Below are 18,935 nucleotides of genomic sequence, written 5' to 3'. Positions count from 1 at the left end.
ACCCTTTTACATACTTTTTCTACATAGAGATAATGGGCAAGGAAATGTGAATTGATTTTATAGATTTTGTCTTTTTTATCTTTAAACTTTTTTGTCTAAACTATATAATGAAACATAACTAATATTTTTGCTTAAGTGTTTTGATAAAGCAAAATTGATATCCTCATTAAGAAAATAATGCTACCTTATTAGTTTTCCAAATATGATTTGCTATTTAGTGAACATGGCTTTAATTTCCATGTGGGCTCCCAATGTAAGCTTTGAACTAATCATTTCAGTTTTTACCTTTTTAAGAAGTAAAGGAAAAGAAATAATTTATTTTAAATGTATCTACAGGCAACGCCAACATTGCTTAGAAGATTTGGATCTCAGCTTATCAAGTCAACTGTTCTATCAGCCAGTACTTCTCTTCGAGTATTAGCCCTTGGTGGTGAAGCGTTTCCATCATTGACTGTTCTCAAAAGCTGGAGAGGAGTAGGCAATAAAACACAAATATTTAATATTTATGGTATCACAGAGGTATCAAGTTGGGCAACTTTTTACAGGATTCCAGAGAAGATTCTTAACTCTACTTTGAAGTAAGAGTTTCAATTACTAAGTAGGGTAGAGAGAAACTGTATTTTTTCAGTATTTCAACACTAATAGTGTTTTTGATAGGCACAGGGGTAATTTTAGAAACAATGTTTTATCTAGAATTTTACACTAGTAATCCAGAACCTTTCTTACTGCAACTGGCGCTACAGATCCTGGTAGAACTTTTTGTGACTAAACAGCAATGAGTAACATGTGATACCCTTTCCACCTAACCTTTTCCTCTTGGCGGTCTTTGAATTATAGCATCACAAAAACTTTTTTTTTCTTTATTTGGTACAGTGTGATATAAATACGTTGGAAAATATTCTATTCAAATGAAAGATTTTAAATCTGGTTTGGGTTGTTGTGTTTTCATAGATGTGAATTGCCTGTACAACTGGGATTTCCGCTGCTTGGAACAGTAGTTGAAGTCAGAGATACTAATGGTTTCATCATTCAGGAAGGCGATGGCCAAGTATTTTTAGGTTGTTTTATATTGGTTGATTGGGAATAATTTTTTTTTTCAAGAAAAAAAGTATGATATGTTAATTTTATTCTTCTCCAATTCTTCTTAACTCCAGTATTCTTTCCAGTGATGATAATTTTTAATCTCATCCTCATGGTCATGAAACATTTAATAAGTTACCATAATTATTTCAGATAACAATGTCTAATATGTTAAGGGAATATATAAAACTAATTTAGAAACTGTAACTTGGACCTTTATGTATGTATATATATATAACCAAAATCCTATTTAATCAGTATTCTAAGACTTTTTTTAATCATGTATGTATTTTTAGAAATAAATTTTGTTTTATCCCTTTGCTTATTTCACTGAGGTTATTGTATCTAATTTTATGAGACAACGTTTAAAAGTGAGCCCACCTTTATTATAAATATTCAAAATTTGAAACTTAGTAATTTTTGGAGATGTTCTTGATTTGATGGTTTTTAATATGTTTTCCATGGATTTTTTATTACATTGGTATTTATATCTTGTGAAGGTGGCAGGAACAGAGTATGTTTTCTTGATGACGAAATGACTGTACCTCTTGGCACAATGCGAGCCACAGGAGACTTTGTGACTATGAAAAATGGAGAGATATTTTTCTTGGGACGAAAGGACAGTCAGATTAAACGTCATGGCAAACGTCTTAACATTGAACTTGTGCAACAGGTAGAACCATTGAAATATTAAATATCTGTTAATATATGTAGGTGTTAGAGGCAGCCACCACCAGTTTTCCATGCCGGGGTTCTCTATAAATATTATTTAAACCTTAGATTTTTGTATTAGTGATAAATTACAATAAAAGATATGGATAATTTATTGTGCCCCTTATTCTCAGCAGGAAGAAATAGTTGTTTTTAAATAAGTGACAAAATGGATTTTAATAACTGTTAAAATAAATTGGTGTATTTTGCTTTAGGAGTTACTATTTTTTAAAATCATTAAGAACCCTGTGTGCTGATAATGGTAATAGTAGCAAACAATTTTTTAAAAATCTCTAGTGTATTCCAAAATTTAATTTGACTGGGTTGATTTCAGACATGATAAGTTTGAGCATTTAGGAAGTTTGTTTTTTTAAATGTTCTTATTAGCTGGGGCCGGCCCCGTGGCTTAGCGGTTAAGTGCGTGCGCTCCGCTGCTGGCGGCCTGGGTTCGATCCTGGGCGCGCACCGCCGCACCGCTTCTCCGGCCATGCTGAGGCCTTGTCCCACATACAGCAACTAGAAGGATGTGCAACTATGACATACAACTATCTGCTGGGACTTTGGGGGAAAAAAATAAATAAATAAAATTATTAAAAAATAAATAAATAAATGTTCTCATTAGCAAATTGGGATAATCTCTCTTATAGGTTGCTGAAGGTCTTCAGCAAGTGGAGTCTTGTGCAGTTACATGGTATAATCAGGAAAAATTAATTCTGTTCATGGTGTCCAAAAATGATTTAATAAAGGATTACATCTTTAAAGAACTGCAGAAATATCTTCCAAGTCATGCAATCCCGGATGAGCTTGTGTTGATTGATTCTCTACCATTTACATCTCACGGTAAAATAATTTGAAGCAGATATGTTTCAGTGCCAGATGATACTAATTGTATTCATAACTAATTTAAAGGCCACTTAAATCCTTATCATTATCATTATAAGTAGTGCTAGCATATATTGTGGTAGACCTTCTGTTAAATGCTTTGTATAATTACCTCATTTTATCTCTAGAAAATGCTGTAAGTGGTATTATTTCCATTTACAGATGTGGAAAATAAGGCTTAAAGAGGTTAAGTAATTTTCCCAAAATTACATTGCTGGTTAGTGGTAGAGTTGAAATTCTGTCTAGGACTGTTTCACTTCAAAACATAAGCTCTTAATCACCATGTTATATTACCTTCCCAATAATCTTTATTTAATATTTACTTCAAAATGCAGTAATTGCTCAGTTAATAGTACCATTTCTTTAACTCTTTATTTATTTATTTATTTTTTGTGAGGAGGACCAGCCCTGAGCTAACATCCAATGCCAATCCTCCTCTTTTTTGCTGAGGAACACTGGCCCTGGGCTAACATCCGTGCCCATCTTCCTCTACTTTATATGGGATGCTGCCATACCACAGCTTAACAAGCGGTGCAACGGTGCGCGCCCAGGATCCGAACTGGCGAGCCCCGGGCCGCTGCAGCGGAGCGCACGCACTTAACCGCTTGCGCCACCGGCCGGCCCCCTCTTTAACTCTTCAAATGAGATAAACATTAGCTCCTCCTTTCTTCTTTTTTTATCTATTACTCACTACATTCTTGGTAGCATGGGACTGCTTCCTTTAGAATTAATTATCTAGGACAAACTATTCTATAGGATTTCTAACCTTTACAATGAAAAATGTGTGTATTCTTATGACTAATAAAGATGTAAAGGGTTTGAGCTGAAATTTAAAAATTATTTCTCTTTTTATTAAGGCAAAATTGATGTTTCTGAGTTAAACAAGATTTATTTAAACTACATAAACTTGAAGTCTGAGTGTAAGCTCAATGGAAAAGAGGAACTTTGGGAAAAATTACAGCATTTCTGGAAGGTAAACTTTTAAGATACAAATTTGTTTTTATAAAGAGGTCATTTTATATATATATATATATATTTTTTTTTTGGTGAGGAAGATTGGCCCTGAGCTAACATCTGCTTCCAGTCCTCCCCTTTTTGCTTGAGGAAGATTGGCCCTGAGCTAACATCTGTGCCGTCTTCCCCTAGTTTGTATGTGGGTCACTGCCACAGCATGGCTTAATGAGTGGTGTAGGTCCATGCCCAGGATCCAAACCTGTGAACTCCGGGGCGCCGAAGCAGAGAGCACAATCTTAACTGCTACATCACCGGACCGGCCCCTCATTTTATATTTTTAGGGAACAATAGCATCCTAATAAGTCTAATAAAATTTTCTAAGGATGTTATTGCTGCCCAGATGTTTAGTATAGCTTTTGTTTTGTTTTGTTTTTTCTCCCACCCCTCTCCTCACTCCTTTAGCTTTGTTTATTCAATTTGTATTAAAATAAGATTTAGGTTCTCTACTGTAAGATTAGATTATGCTCCCCATAAAGAAATTTATTGGAAGTGAGTGAGGTAGTCATAAAAGGCACAGTAGACAAAACCTATCTTGACATATCGTGTGTTTCTGCTTAAGGGAATTTATATATATATATAAATATGCATAGCAAATAATTTTTTAAATTTATTTTGAAATATATACATTTTTTATTAAAACCATAGGTCAGTACAATTTTTCTTAGATGAAATGTGGAGTTTTCTAAAGGTTCTGAAAAGAGGATGCAATTGTATAGTCTTATCTGAAAATAGAGGATATCTAGATAAAAGTCTTTTCCATTTCATTTTTTTTTTTTTTTTAAAGATTTTATTTATTTATTTTTCCCCCAACGCCCCAGTAGATAGTTGTCTGTCATAGCTGCACATCCTTCTAGTTGCTGTATGTGGGACGCGGCCTCAGCGTGGCCGGAGAAGCAGCGCGTCCTGCGATCCCGGGATCCGAACCCAGGCCGCCAGCAGCGGAGCGCGCGCACTTAACCGCTAAGCCACGGGGCCGGCCCCCATTTCATTTTTTGAGTCTTGGAAAAGAATTTTGATTCATATGAAGCAAATGAAGATAAATATTATTCCCATATTATAGAAATATCAGATATTAGTATCTTATGGGCTTTAATATAGTAAACCAGATGTTTTTGTAATTCCATTCCCTATTATATGGGTAGGGAAACTATTCTAAAGAGAAATACAATTGGCAGTTTTCGAGTGAGTTTGTGACGAAATTGGTAGCATAGTGATGGTCTCCTTTACTATAAAGAAAATAATTTTAATATTTATTTTAATTATTAAAAATATTTATTTTGTTTGTCTTGTGTTCATATTATTAATGTAGGTACTGTCATCTATATATTACCTGTAAATGTTGAATTCTTTTGGTTTTAGGCCTTTACTTCACCATATTTCTCCCTTCTCTCATCTGTAGTCTATTCTGAGTCTCTCAGAAGATCCTTTGAAGATTCCTGGTGATTCGCTCTTCTTAAATAGTGGTGGAGATTCCTTCAAGTCCATACGACTCCTCAATGAGATTGAAAAACTTGTTGGCACATCAGTACCGGGGCTTTTGGAAATTATTCTTAACAGTTCCATTTTAGAGATTTATAATCACATCCTTCGAACAGTGTTTCCAGATGAAGATCTGACGTTTAGCAAGAATTATGCCACAAAAAGAAAATTCAACGATGTTAGTCAAGAGGAGACCAGTGGAAAATCTTTACATCAGAATTCTGTCATGCCTTTAAATTGTGACAACAAGATAAATGCTTTTATTGCACTGAGCAGAGGGAGTCAGATTTTGTCTCTGAATACTACTAGGTTTTTAACCAAATTAGGACATTGCCCTTCAGCCTGTTCTTCTGATTTAATTTCACAGACTAACATTCAAAACATGGAAAGCTTAAATCCTCCAGCTTTTATTGTGAAGTCAAAAGATCCATCCTGTGTTGCAGAAGTTTCTGAAGAGGGAACACCTGTGATAGAGGATGAGAAAATGGAGTTACGTGTGAGGTGGATGTCAGATACAGGCAAATGTGTAGATGCTTCACCTCTGGTTCTAATACCAGCTGTTGATAAGTCATCTGCAACTGTGTACGTTGGCTCCCATTCTTGTAGAATGATGGCAGTTGACCTTTACTCTGGGAAGGTGAAATGGGAGCAGATTTTGGGAGATCGAATTGAATCCTCAGCATGTGTATCTAAGTGTGGAAACTTTATTGTAGTGGGTAAGTTTCTGAATTTGAGGTTTATAGAGTTAAATTTATTTTTATTTATTTATTTTATTTTTCCCCCACAAAGCCCCAGTAGATAGTTGTATGTCATAGCTGCACATCCTTCTAGTTGCTGTATGTGGGACGTGGCCTCAGCATGGCCGGAGAAGTGGTGCATCTGTGCGCGCCCGTGATCCGAACCTGGGCCGCCAGCAGCGGAACGCGCGCACTTAACCGCTAAGCCACGGGGCCGGCCCATATATAGAGTTAAATTTAATTACCATATGATAATGCTAGTAGGACCAAGTTAAATTAAAAAAAACACCTATGTGTGGTGGGTTTGGTTGCTGTCAAATAATAATAGTTAACCGTGTACTGATTCACAGTGTGGGCCTTGGGTCAGAGTCCCTGGATTTGAACCTAGCTCTAAAGCTGTTACCAGCTCTGTGACCTTTGACAAGTTGCTGAACCTCTTAGAACCTCAGTTTTCTCATAAGTATATGGGCATAATAAATAAAACATGTTGCTGCATCACACATTATCCCAAAACTTAATGGTTTAGAGTAACAAACATTTATTATCTCACAGTTTCTGTGGATCAGGAATTTAGGAGCAGCTTAGCTGGAAGTTCTGTCTCAGGGTCTCTCATGTGGCTGCAGCCATCTGAAGGGTTGACTTGGGCTGGAAAATCTGCTTCCCAGATGGCTCACTCACATCGCTGCTAGCAGAAGACTCCAGTTCTTTGTGGTTCTTGGCAGGAAGCTTCAGTTTCTTGCCACATGGGCCTCTCCATAGGGCGCTTGAATGCCCTCAACAACATAGCAGCTAACTTCCCTCAGAGTGAGTGGTTCAAGAGAGTAGGTAAGGAAGAATGGCGTCAAGTGAGCAGCAGTGGTTATAACCAAAAGCAGAGCCACCTAGACAGTGGTGGGCCAGTGCCCAAATTCCACTTCCCCTGGTTTACATGCACTCCAGGGAACTCGACTGATCTTCACCTTGTAGATTTTGACCACCCCTACTTCCACCTGAGTTATTTTGGCTGCACCAAGTTAGGGACTCCCACTCTATCTTCTCATCCATAGCAGCAGTTTGGGAAAAGCAGTCTGGTGTAGTTGTTAAGCACACAGGCTCTGGAGCTTGACTTAGATTCAAATCCTGGCTCTGCCACGTATCAGCTGAGTAGTTTTGCCCTAGGAACTTAATCTCTCTGTGCTTTAATTTTGTTATCTATAAAATGCTAATAGCACGTGCTTCACTGTGAGCAATATATGAGTTAATAGATAAAAAATTCTTAGACCAGCACCCTTTATAAGGTAAAAGCTCAGTAAATGTTGGTTGTTGTTAATGTTAGCATTTCTTGAACACCTTTTGTGCTCTGGGCATTTGTCCACAGTATTTTATCTTGATTGTCACAATAACCCTGGAAGTAGATGTATCCACCTTCAGCAGGAAAATAATCTGAGGCTCAGCAATGCTGGGCGATTTGCCCAAGGATGGCCATGGTGAGATTTGGATCCAGGTCTGTCAAAGCCTCTCCACTGCCGCATGCTTCATGTCCATTGTTTTCTTGGCAGTGAAGCACTTTATTCTACTTTTAAAAAATAATGTGTACCTGGGGGCCGGCCCGGTGGCGCAAGCGGTTAAGTGCGCGCGCTCCGCTGTGGCGGCCCGGGGTTCGCTGGTTCAGATCCCGGGCACGCACCGACGCACTGCTTGGCAAGCCATGCTGTGGCGGCGTCCCATATAAAGTGGAGGAAGATAGGCACAGATGTTAGCCCAGGGCCGTCTTCCTCAGCAAAAAAAGAGGAGGATTGGCGGATGTTAGCACAGGGCTGATCTCCTCACAAAAAAAAAAAAAAAAAAAAAATAATGTGTACCTACTAAATAGGTATTTTACACAAGTGATTATTGTTCAGTTGGTGCGTTACATTGCTGAAAACTAAATCTGACCTGAACATAGAGCCCAAGTATACATGAAGAGCATCGAATATAAATTGTCATGATTTAGCCTAAAGAATTTTTTAGCCTAATAAAAAAATTATTTTCCAATGACATATCTAAATCTCATCTTTTATATTTTGTTTCCCAACAGGCTGTTATAACGGGTTAGTTTATGTTCTAAAAAGTAATAGTGGAGAAAAATACTGGACATTTACTACTGAGGATGCTGTCAAAAGCTCGGCAACCATGGATCCAACCACAGGACTCCTTTATATTGGATCTCACGACCAGCATGCATATGCTTTGGATATTTATGTAAGAATTCACTTCGTCAATCTCATATCATAAGTGAAGAAGAATGTGAAGTTGCCGGGTGCTACTGACCAGGGGGAGCAGGTGTTAACTATTTCCCAAGTTTAGCATTGTGGTTGGGGAAGAATAAGGGATTAATTAACAGTCTTAATATCTTAAGACACTTTTCACTTCCTTACCAAATTTTCACAAGTAAATTTGTTCCTCAGAGTTTTGAAATGTAAAGAACTTAGAATTACCATCTTGACAATAGAGAAGAATTGCAAAAGAAAATATCTATAAGACCTGATTATATAAAATAAAAAAATTTAAGAATTACAAAATTAAAAGAAAAGTTGGGGAGAAATTTTGAAACAAATGTGACAGAGTTAAAACTCATTTATATAAGTATAAATGAAAATAAAGAGCAAACACAAATTAAAAAAAAAATAAAGACCCAGATAGAAAAATAAACAAGGGATATAAATGCACAGGACCCCAAAGAAGAAATGGCTTGTCAATGTATTTAAATGTTTCATACCTTTAATAATCAAAGGAATGAAAATTTAAAACTACGAGATACAGAGGCCAGCCTGGTGGCCGTGGTGGTTGAGTTCACATGCTCTGCTTCAGCAGCCTGGGGTTCGTGGTTTCAGATCCCAGGTGCGGACCTATACACTGCTTATTAAGCCATGCTGTGGCAGGTGTCCCACATATAAAGTAGAAGAAAATGGGCACAGATGTTAGCCCAGGGCCAGTCTTCCTCAGCAAAAAAGAGTAGGATTGGCAACAGATGTTAGCTCAGGGCTAATCTTCCTCACACACACAAAAAAATGAAATACAGAAATAAATGGTATTAGATTAGAATGATAAAATTAAATGCTGATGAGAGTGGTAGGAGGTAACTAGTGAGGCCTCTGAGGAAAACAGTTTGGCCATAGGTAATAATTTCATAGCCTTTGATTCAGTAAAATTCTTTTAGGAATCTGTCCTGACAATATAATCAGAAACATGGACAAATATATGCACCAAGATGTCTATTTCCAAGTTGTTTATAATACCAAGAAATTAGTTGCAAACAATTTTCAATGATAAGGTAGAGAGATAAGCTATTTTATGTTCTTATGGGATGTTACGCAGTAAAGTAGTATTTAACAAGAGTTTTACAAAATAAGTGAGCTAAATTAGATACCAAGTGTATATTCAGAATGATATCAACTATATTAAACTCTGAGTGTGTGTGTACACCAAAAAGATCAAAATGAAAAAGGCTAAAATGCTAACTGGTTATCTCTGGGTGGTGGCCTTTGTCGTCGTCGTCTTTTTTTTTGTGTGTGAGGAAGATCAGCCCTGAGCTAACATCCATGCCAATCCTCCTGTTTTTGCTGAGGAAGACTGGCCCTAGGCTAACATCTGTGCCCATCTTCCTCCACTTTATGTGGGACGCCGCCACAGCATGGCCTGACAAGTGGTGCATCGGTGCGTGCCCGGGATCCGAACCCGGGCCGCCACCAGCGGAGGGTGCGCACCTAACTGCTATGCCACGGGGCCAGTATGGCCTTTGTCTTCTTTATACTAACTTGAGTCTCCACAGTGAGCATGTATTACTTTTATACTAAAAATAAAAACTTATATTAACTAAATAGACATAACATCATGAGGGATAGGATATGTGGATTTGTTAACCACCAACAGAAACCAATTAATTTGCTTTCTTATTTGCAGGAAAAGAAGTGTGTTTGGAAGTTAAAATGTGGAGGAACTGTCTTTTCTTCTCCTTGTTTGAGCCTGATTCCACATCACTTGTATTTTGCTACACTGGGAGGACTTTTACTGGCTGTAAATCCTGTAGGCATAAAATAATATGTATTGATTTTATTACCTGTTTTTCTTTAATATTCTTTTATTTTTGCTTTGAATTCTGAAAATTCGAAGTATTTTTCAGTTATAGTCCAAATATCACTGAACCAGAACTCATTAAAAATGACTGACGTGAAGTCTAGAAAGATGAGACAATCTAAGTTCTGTGTATGTCTTTTATCAGTTTTTTAAGTTGGCAGAATTTTCTCAGTCATATTAAGAACTTTGTGTCCATTCTAAGCATAGATCTTATGTGCTAGTTATTTCTTTCCTGGTTTTACTGCAGGTTTTTATCTTAGCTCTCATAAATAGCAGATTAATTTTATAGCTGTGTATATGTGTGCTAGCTTCATTTATAATGTCAGCATGCCATGGTAGCATCTTCTGATGTTTATGTCTTTGCCTCTGAGAGATTTGGGTTTGTTTTATAAAGGGTAATTGATTAGTAGAATGATTTAAATGCTATGAATTGCTTTTTGCCTGTGACAGGCTACTGGAAACAGAGTCTGGAAACATTCCTGTGGAAAACCACTCTTCTCTTCTCCACGGTGTTGCCTACAGTATATTTGCATTGGCTGTGTAGATGGGAATTTACTCTGCTTTACTCACTTTGGTGAACAGGTAAAAATTTCTAGTTCTGTTTTACATATCTTTCTCAAAGACATAGTAGTTGATGACAACTGAAGTAAAATTTTAAACATCATTATTCAACTCATTGTGTTAAAAATTAGTTCTGTTTTCGGGGCCAGCCCGGTGGCATAGCAGTTAAGTTCGCATGTTCTGCTTCAGCAGCCTGGGGTTCGCTGGTTCGGATCCCAGGCACGGACCTACTCACTGCTCATCAAGCCCTGCTGAGGCAGCGTCCCATATAGAAGAGCTACAACTCTACAACTATGATATGCAGCTATGTACTGGGGCTTTGGGGAGGAAAAAAAAGAAAAAGAGGAAGATTGGCAACAGATGTTAGCGCAGGGCTAATCTTCCTCAAAAAAAAAAAAGTTCTATTTTAATTGTCAAGCCATGGGTTTCTTAATTTTTGAATGATGCTACAGTAGATTTAACAAGATTCTGCCCATTGTTAGACTTTTATTAAAACTTCTATTGAGTTTATGAAAATTTAAAGAAGCCCCTGCTTTTTCTATGAAAACCAAAATCTGTTGCATAACCCATTTCATGGTGGTGGCCCCATCTTCAGCTTCAGACTGGCAGGGTAGGCTCCTTCTGGGTTATATTAGATCTTTCATTGGGAGCATCATCTCCACTTCTTTAAGTACCCACAAGTGACTATCCTTTATGGCACAACTTCTGCTGTGTTTTTGGTTTGGGGAATTGTTTTGTGGACTTGAGAGTGCACTAGCTCCAACATCAGTTAGCCCATTGATGGCTAGGCTTGATTCTGGGTGCTCTTTATTCTACATTCACCCCTCATAGCCTAGCATTTCTTTTGCTCTGTGTAACAATTACTTTATGATGAAATCTTTTATTATGTTCACTTAATCTCTTTATTTACAAAGTGGTTTGAATATATTCTCACCTTTAGATTCCTAAGAAGTAAGAAGAGCAAAATGCTATTACTCCTATTTTTTAGATGAACCATAGAAAGATTAAAGTGATTTTGTCCAAATCAGGGACAGAATTGAAATTACAAATTACATTTTGTGAATATGCCTACTGTGCATTTGTAAACAAATGTGCCTTTTCTTCCTTGTGTCTTTTCTTCAAAATGTTGGATGACAGATTTGTCTCTAGTAGCTTTGAAATAAGCAAACGGTACATATCCAGAGGAAAGACACACACAACTCACAGCTTTTTGTTTAAAGCTTTAAATTATTGCACATGAACTCTTCCTTTCAGTGACACTTAACTTCCTTCTCCCTGTATTAGGAGACTAGAATAAGATACAGTTTTTAATCAGATACATTGAAAACTCAATGTACTTTTATCTGTGAACTCAGTGTCTCCGACATACTAGTATTAACTCTTGAATGGGGTTCAAAATTAATTTTACTTCATAATATTATGCATAGCAATGACATGTAATAAGGACACTCCAGGGTATTTTGTGCTAGATTTTACCATGGGTCAGAGGTCTTATCTGAGGGTACTGCTTTTCAGAAAAGCCATTATTTTCTCTGTGTAGTTACCATTCAGTAGCCTACATCTCTTACATTTTTATTAAGAATTTCATAAAGCTTTAATCTAGAGAATTGTTGAAATGAGATGAATGAATTATTTTTGACTTTATCACCCTTTTCAGGTTTGGCAATTCTGTACCAGTGAACCAATCTTTTCATCTCCATGTACCTCAGCATCAGAGCAAGAAATATTTTTTGGTTCCCATGATTGCTTTATCTACTGTTGTAATCTGAAAGGTCACCTACAATGGAAATTTGAAACTACTTCAAGGGTGTATTCAACACCATTTGCTTTCCATAACCCCAATCATAGTGATGAAATGTTGCTTGCAGCAGCATCTACTGATGGGAAACTGTGGATCTTGGAATCTAAGAGTGGGCAATTGCAAAGTGTATATGAACTTCCCGGAGAAGTCTTTTCTTCTCCTGTGGTATGGGAATCAATGCTTATTATTGGATGTAGAAATAATTATGTTTATTGTTTGGATTTATTGGGTGGCAATCAAAAATAATCAAGTGCAGTCCTTGTTAGAATATATCTGTGAGATGTTTGCATATATTTTACCATTATAGAGCATATGAATATTCTTATTTTATATTAAAGATTGTATTTTGCTTAAGAAACTTGTCTATTATGGTTTATTGGAGAACAACCATATTTTACTTCCTGTAGGAGCAACAAATGCTTTTAAAAGGAGTTATAGAACAAAACACATCAATATATTTAGTAGCACTTTATTTTAATTAGGCTACAGATATTCTTTTTTTTTTTTCTTTTATAGAAGACCTCTGTGACAAAAAGATCAGAATATACTTGGTGGGTTAAAACTTAGTCTGTGATATAATATACCACTCATTTATACTGAGATTCATAAGAAAAAGTTTTCAAAGGTAAGATCTATTTATCAAATGAGGTTCCTCATTTAGTATTTTTAAATGAATAAAGTACCAATATAGAATAATATATATATATACTATATGGTTTCAAGTTGATATACCCTCTTTTCTCAATTTTTGATATACCAACTTTGATGGTGAATATTTTTGCACCTATATTTCTCAGTTTATTAGATTTTGCTGTTGTAACATCTCTTTTTGTTGTTCAGTGTGTTGGAGGTAGGGAACACAGCAAAAACTAGGAAAGAAAAAAACCCTCTATCCTTCTAAGTATCATGATTTCTCCTAATGTTTAATGCTGCTTCTTCAGTCCCATTGCACTTTGCTGATACCTACCTGCCATTTACCTGATAGTAAGTTGCCTCTAGTGAACTGTAACTCCTCCTGGTAGCCATGCCCTTTATGGAGTCCCCTTCTCTTACACCTGGGGTTGGCCTGTGATTTGCTTTAATCAATAGAATACAGTAGAGGTGACAGTATGCCACTTCAGAGCCTAAGCTTTAAGAAGGTCTGGCAACTTCTGCTTTTGCAGTCGTGGGAGCCCTGAGCTGCCACAGGTCATGTCGTGGGGGAGTGGCCCTAGACCACTCTGAGACTGAGGAGGCCCTTTAACAGTAAAAGCCAAGGCCCCACACATATGGCCCCCAGCATTTCAGCCAGCCCCTAGCTGTTCAGTCCGTCCTCACTGTGCTGCCAGACATTTAATAGCTGACCCACAGAAGATGAGAAATAATGAAACAATAATTGTTTTAAGCCACTAAGTTTTAGGATAGTATGTTATGCAGCAATAGATCACTGAAACGTTAAGTTGTGTCTTATTCTTTTCTATGTCACTTAAAATACTCAATAGATGGAAAAATAAATGTCTTAATTTTCCTTGAAATTTTATAATAGCTCAGGTAATACAACTGTTCTTTTTTTGTATGACACCAATTTAGCCACTAGTGGTTGTAACAATAATAATAATAACTACTATTTAAGGCACATTACATCGCAGACACTAGTGCTAAGGACTTCAAGTAACAAAAATGTACTCTGTTGCTGACCTTTTCCCCATCTCTACAGTCAACTTTGGTATCGTTTCCTTGGTCCATTTATTCGTCAGTGAAGTCTCAGACATCAAACATGACAGAGTTCTTGATTGCAAGCAGTAGAAGCCAACTCAGGCTATTTTAAGCAGAAAATAATTTTTAAAAAGAATATTGAGTAGCTTGCAGAATTGCAAAGAGGGCTAGAGCTATATAGCCAGGAAGAATAAATGCCTGAAATCGCCATGATGATTTTGGCCTGATGAAGACATAGCTGTTATCCTTGCGGCTCTAAAATGTTCCAACTTATGGCTGACACCACTAATACTGGACACTGTTCCCACCACTTCCAGACTTCCTCACAGTTTCCCCATCTTTTGGTCAGTTGCTCCCAATTCAGAGGAGTCCCTTCCAATTCAGAGTAGGTTCCATGCTCACGAGAGAGTATAGGAAAGCACATATCAAGCATTTCATCTGTGGTAGGAGGCTAGTGCTACCTCCCACCAAAACCTATGAGTTGGAGATTTTCTCAAACATAGAAAGGGGATTGAGGTGCTGGCTGGCCAAAAGGAACAACATATCTTCTGCCAGATGATTTTAGATCAGTGCTTCTTAAACCTTAATGTGTATATTAACCACCTGGAGCTCTTGCTAAAAGGCACATTCCAATTTAGAGGGTTGGGAGGAGGGTGCTCTGCTGAGCCACACTGTAGCCTGAGGCAAAAGGAAAACTCAGTAATACTGACCCTGTCATCTATCATCTTTATTTAAAATTTTGATACTTGTTCATCATGGAATATGTACTAATTTTGATTTTTTAAAATATTGCATTAAAATAGTATTTAGCTTGATGATTGAGTTTTCTGGCACCCAAGGCGAGTGCCTCACTCACATCACTCATTCGCCCTAGTCCAGCCCTGTGAGTCAGTATGTCTGGCCTATGGCCTTAAGCTATATGTTTCTCACATGCTCTCAGCTCATGCCCATGCTGCTGTTTTATGGCCCACACTTTGAGTAAGGAGGCTGTAAGATCATTTTGTCTGAGACACAGCCCATTCAGTTCCAACTTAGGATTTAGATAAATATTTTATTTGCCCCAATTCATTATTTTTCTCCAGAAACACCTGTGAAAAATATAAGGTACCATATAAAATGCCTTGAAATTCTTTCTCAACAAAAGCTATGTAAATACGAGCTTGCTTGTAGATGATCACTGAAATTAGTAAAAACTTCAACTTGAAAAGGAAATTCCATCAGTGCCAAAGATCTTGTGGGTATTTTTTATTGAAAGATCTTTTTCCTTCAATAATGGACATTTTACATTAAAACTTTATACAACCAAAATCTCAAAATAATATTAAAATCACATTAAGGTATTTTCATTGTTAAGTCTCTACTTAATTTTATTGTTGGTAAAAATATTGCAAGACCCTTGTAACTCTAATGTTTCTGCTTTAAAATAAGCAATTAAACTAAATGTCACAAGAAGAGACAATGAATACATACTATAATTTACTAACTGGCTAAAATGATAACTTAATTGTAATTAATAATATGCCATGTAAGAAACAATTGCACTTGAAAAATTAAAAAAAGTAAACAAAAAACTCTAGTTTTATATATGTAAGTCTATGAACAGAGGTTAATCATCTATAATCTTGCCATCTATCATTTGTTAAAAAAAAAAAACGTGTATTTATTTAACATAGCAATCATTCATTTAAAAAAAAAGTCTTGAATTTTTTTGTTTTTACAGAATTTCCCCCATAGTTTGTTGATCAGAAAAGACTGCAACACAACTAAAGCAAAATAACACTTCATTGGTATTTAGTGCAAATTTGGAATAATTTTTACATGAAATATTAAACATGTATCCTTTAGAAGTTGTTGGAAGTAAGTGCTGTGACCGTCCTTTTCCTCAGTATACTTTTAAAGACTGACGGAAACTTTTTAACTGAGGTATTTCTCCTACTTTGTATGGGCTCCATGGTGTGTGCGTCAGTAGAGCTGACTCACCTACCATTCTTTGTTAATGTGATTTCTTCCCCTGTTCTCTGCCATTACTGTGATATTATCCAAAGCTGAGAGGATGAAAGAAAAAGTCAATTCAGAAGAATTACTGTAGCACTATAATTCCAGGGCTCTAGGTGGAAATATTCCCATTAAAAAGTGTTATGTTAGTGAGGAAATCATTGAAACTAACAAATGCCTACATGTTAGATTTAGAAATGAACATCAGTGTGGAAAACGTGCAGTGGAATATTAATTGCCTCCCATAGCAATAAAAAAAATTAAAGTTACATTGATTCTTAACAGTCTGAAGGTCCAGTAATATATATAAGTACAACTTGCAAGAGTACAACTATCCACTTGACCACACATACCAGCTGCTACTGTGAGGCTGAGCCATCATTTCCAGAAAGAAAACACCTCCTATATGGTAAATAACTTTGCTGTCATCCTTTCTTTAAGGTAAGTGATAGAATAACAACACATTGCATATTGAGTGAGCATAAAGGAAAATGATCAATTCTAATAAAATGTGTTTTTGTAGGAGAGGAAAAAAAGATGTAAGTCAGTCCCCCTGCACTGGGCAAAGGATTTCTACTTATATTTTGGAGTCAGAATCTAAGAAAAGGAGAATATATGCCAACACCATGAAATATAAAGTTAGTAACAGCAATGTGTGGGTTTACTGGCATGTAAAGCAAATTTAGGGAAATAAAAGTGGACATATGTAGCTTTAAATTGCCAAGTCCCTTCTTTGTATCTCATGTGTATAACAACAAGGCCACTTAAAACTCGGAGATGTTTTTTAAAGCTAGCAAGGTGAATGCTCTAAAATATAAATGCTACTGAACATTTGACTCTAAATATGAATTACTTGATTATGGTAAAGAAACATCCCACAGGAAGTTCTTAGTACAAAGGCTCCAAATCTTGGCTTCCTGTTAACTATCCCTAAAGACCTAAGGGAATTTTCAGAGACATGTAATGTCAATAGCCTCTCGTATCTTGTAATAAATGGCTGGTTTGGGGATTCTTTTGTTATTTTTCCTGTCTCACTTTTGCTTCTTTGGGTGAAATGAGCCTCCCCTTCAGAGTTTTAAAAACTAGATTACATTAGAGGCAGTGTATCCCAAGGTTCTCAATCTTTGGGATATATCAGAATTCATCTAAAGAGTTTTTGCCAGAATATACATTCTCAGCCCCACCCTCACAGGATCTGATTCAGTAGGCCTGGGATGGAGCCTGGACATCTTAAAAACCACTGCACTAGATGGGGATTCTCAGAGACGGAAAGAGAATTTGTAGCTTCCTTTCTTCATCATATTAAATAAAAATGTTCTCTAGGAGCTAACTGGGCCAAATTTACCATGTCCTCAAGGAGAGTACTGGTGTAACCAGGCCTGTGTACTAACACTGTGGTAGAAGTGTTACAGTTTCAGGTTGGGGAAAATTCATGAAAACCAGACATGGGCACAGAGTTGGGAGCCAGACTGTTACTTAGGATTCTCAGTTACTCGCTGCATTCAGGAGAATGGGCATTCTTGTTTCTATCTATATATGATCCTTTCACCAGTACTGTAGAAAAGGGTAGAAATCCCCAAACATATGGTAGGGTAAATGTTGTGGATAAAAGAAATTGGAGTAGAGAATCAAGAAACCATTACAGAGATTGGCAAAAGTACATGTTCTGAATGGTGTGTGGATGTACATGTGTAGAAGGGCGGTGGACTGGGCATAGCAGGCTCTTGTGAATTCTTAGTTTGGAGATTTTGCTTCATGTGGTCCCTTGAACGAAATTTTCTCTTTAGAACTAGGAGGAGCTCAAGGCACCAGGACCTAAGGTTGTGCAAATACACTCTTTACAGGGAACACCACCAGTTCAGTTTTAAGCATTATTTTAGAGCCTATAAAACATGCTTCATTTCCCTAGCTTGGTTTCTTTACCTCATATAAAAAATAAATAAAAAGGGCAAGAGAGGAGCCAATAACTGGCAATAGAAATAGATAAGAGTCACTCTTTACTTAATAATCTGAGGACAGTCGCTCCAGGCCTTGGCTTTCCGTTTGGCTAAAGCCAGCCAGGCTGGCTCTGTTGACACGGGGGCAGCGTCTGGGGTAGAGAACCTCTTTGTGACTTCTTTCACCAGCGGCGCCGGGGGAGCCGAATCAGAGATCTCCACTGGATTTCGTTTTGAAGGCAAAGGAGAAAGGACTAAGTTAGAGCCACATTTTGATTTATCAGAAGTATGAGAGTCAGAAAGGAAAACCCAGTGAAGCACTGGGCATCCTCGGTGAGAAGAATTAGAGAAAGAAAGCTATGTGATCATAACTCTTGCACACAGATTACAGTGCAGTCAATTCTAATTTTCTAGAAGCCTAATTTTCCTGGACACACAAGCTATGCCTGCATGATAGTAAGAAATAAAAGGTAAATTTTTTGATTCTAGTCATACAACCAGTCAATTTCATGAAGAAAAAGATCAAACCAGCAGTGTGAATTTATCAAGCTGGTGAGGTCAACAGTTACCTCCCTCTTCCACCAAGCATGCCCTGGGTCCCTCCACCCTCTGAGGCCCACGGATCCTGCCAGGATCCAGCTCTCGTGACTTTCAGTCTTGTCTAACAATTCCTTGGCACCATATCACTTTCTTTACCAGACCTTAGAGGCTTCTTAAGGTGAGGGTTCCAGTCTTATCTTTGGGTCATATTTAGTGCTTGTGGCAATGACCTCCACATTTGCACAACTCAGGAAATACTTATTGAAAAGACGAATACTCAGAACAAAGGCTCACTTTATTAAGCTGAACTGCATTAACTCTTTGATAACTTCCAAGAAGACAGGCAGAGAAAGGTGTGATCTCTTTGACTTTGGAGGTTTCACTTCATTTTGAAAGAATTCTCTCTCT

General features: G+C 37.1%; 2 protein-coding genes across 12 annotated transcripts in view; one reads left to right on the top strand and one right to left on the bottom strand.

Moving 5' to 3' along the window:
- AASDH (aminoadipate-semialdehyde dehydrogenase) overlaps nt 1-15,835 on the top strand; it is a 36,538-nt gene extending 20,703 nt beyond the window's left edge. For 7 of the 10 annotated variants that reach the window (XM_058547130.1, XM_058547128.1, XM_058547129.1 and 4 more), the window contains 10 exons: nt 337-578; nt 952-1,058; nt 1,581-1,753; nt 2,439-2,631; nt 3,531-3,646; nt 5,087-5,882; nt 7,960-8,123; nt 9,825-9,947; nt 10,449-10,580; nt 12,217-12,735. In XM_058547130.1, coding sequence (XP_058403113.1) covers nt 337-578; nt 952-1,058; nt 1,581-1,753; nt 2,439-2,631; nt 3,531-3,646; nt 5,087-5,882; nt 7,960-8,123; nt 9,825-9,947; nt 10,449-10,580; nt 12,217-12,606 — 2,436 coding nt within the window. In that variant the 3' untranslated portion in view covers nt 12,607-12,735. Of the gene's footprint in view, nt 1-336; nt 579-951; nt 1,059-1,580; nt 1,754-2,438; nt 2,632-3,530; nt 3,647-5,086; nt 5,883-7,959; nt 8,124-9,824; nt 9,948-10,448; nt 10,581-12,216; nt 12,736-12,876; nt 12,986-15,775 lie in introns of those variants that run through there. The other 3 variants (XM_058547134.1, XM_058547135.1, XM_058547133.1) reach the window with 2 other exon arrangements.
- A 695-nt stretch (nt 15,836-16,530) lies between these two features.
- CRACD (capping protein inhibiting regulator of actin dynamics) overlaps nt 16,531-18,935 on the bottom strand; it is a 244,827-nt gene continuing 242,422 nt past the window's right edge. For both annotated transcript variants that reach the window (XM_058547123.1, XM_058547124.1), the window contains one exon: nt 16,531-18,208. In XM_058547123.1, coding sequence (XP_058403106.1) covers nt 18,048-18,208 — 161 coding nt within the window. In that variant the 3' untranslated portion in view covers nt 16,531-18,047. The remainder of the gene's footprint in view (nt 18,209-18,935) is intronic.

This window comes from Diceros bicornis, chromosome 8 (genome assembly GCF_020826845.1).
Source record: "Diceros bicornis minor isolate mBicDic1 chromosome 8, mDicBic1.mat.cur, whole genome shotgun sequence".
In the NCBI taxonomy this organism is placed as follows: Eukaryota; Metazoa; Chordata; class Mammalia; order Perissodactyla; family Rhinocerotidae; genus Diceros; species Diceros bicornis.
Note: the sequence above shows the minus strand (reverse complement) of the source record. Positions and strands in the feature narration are given on the sequence as shown.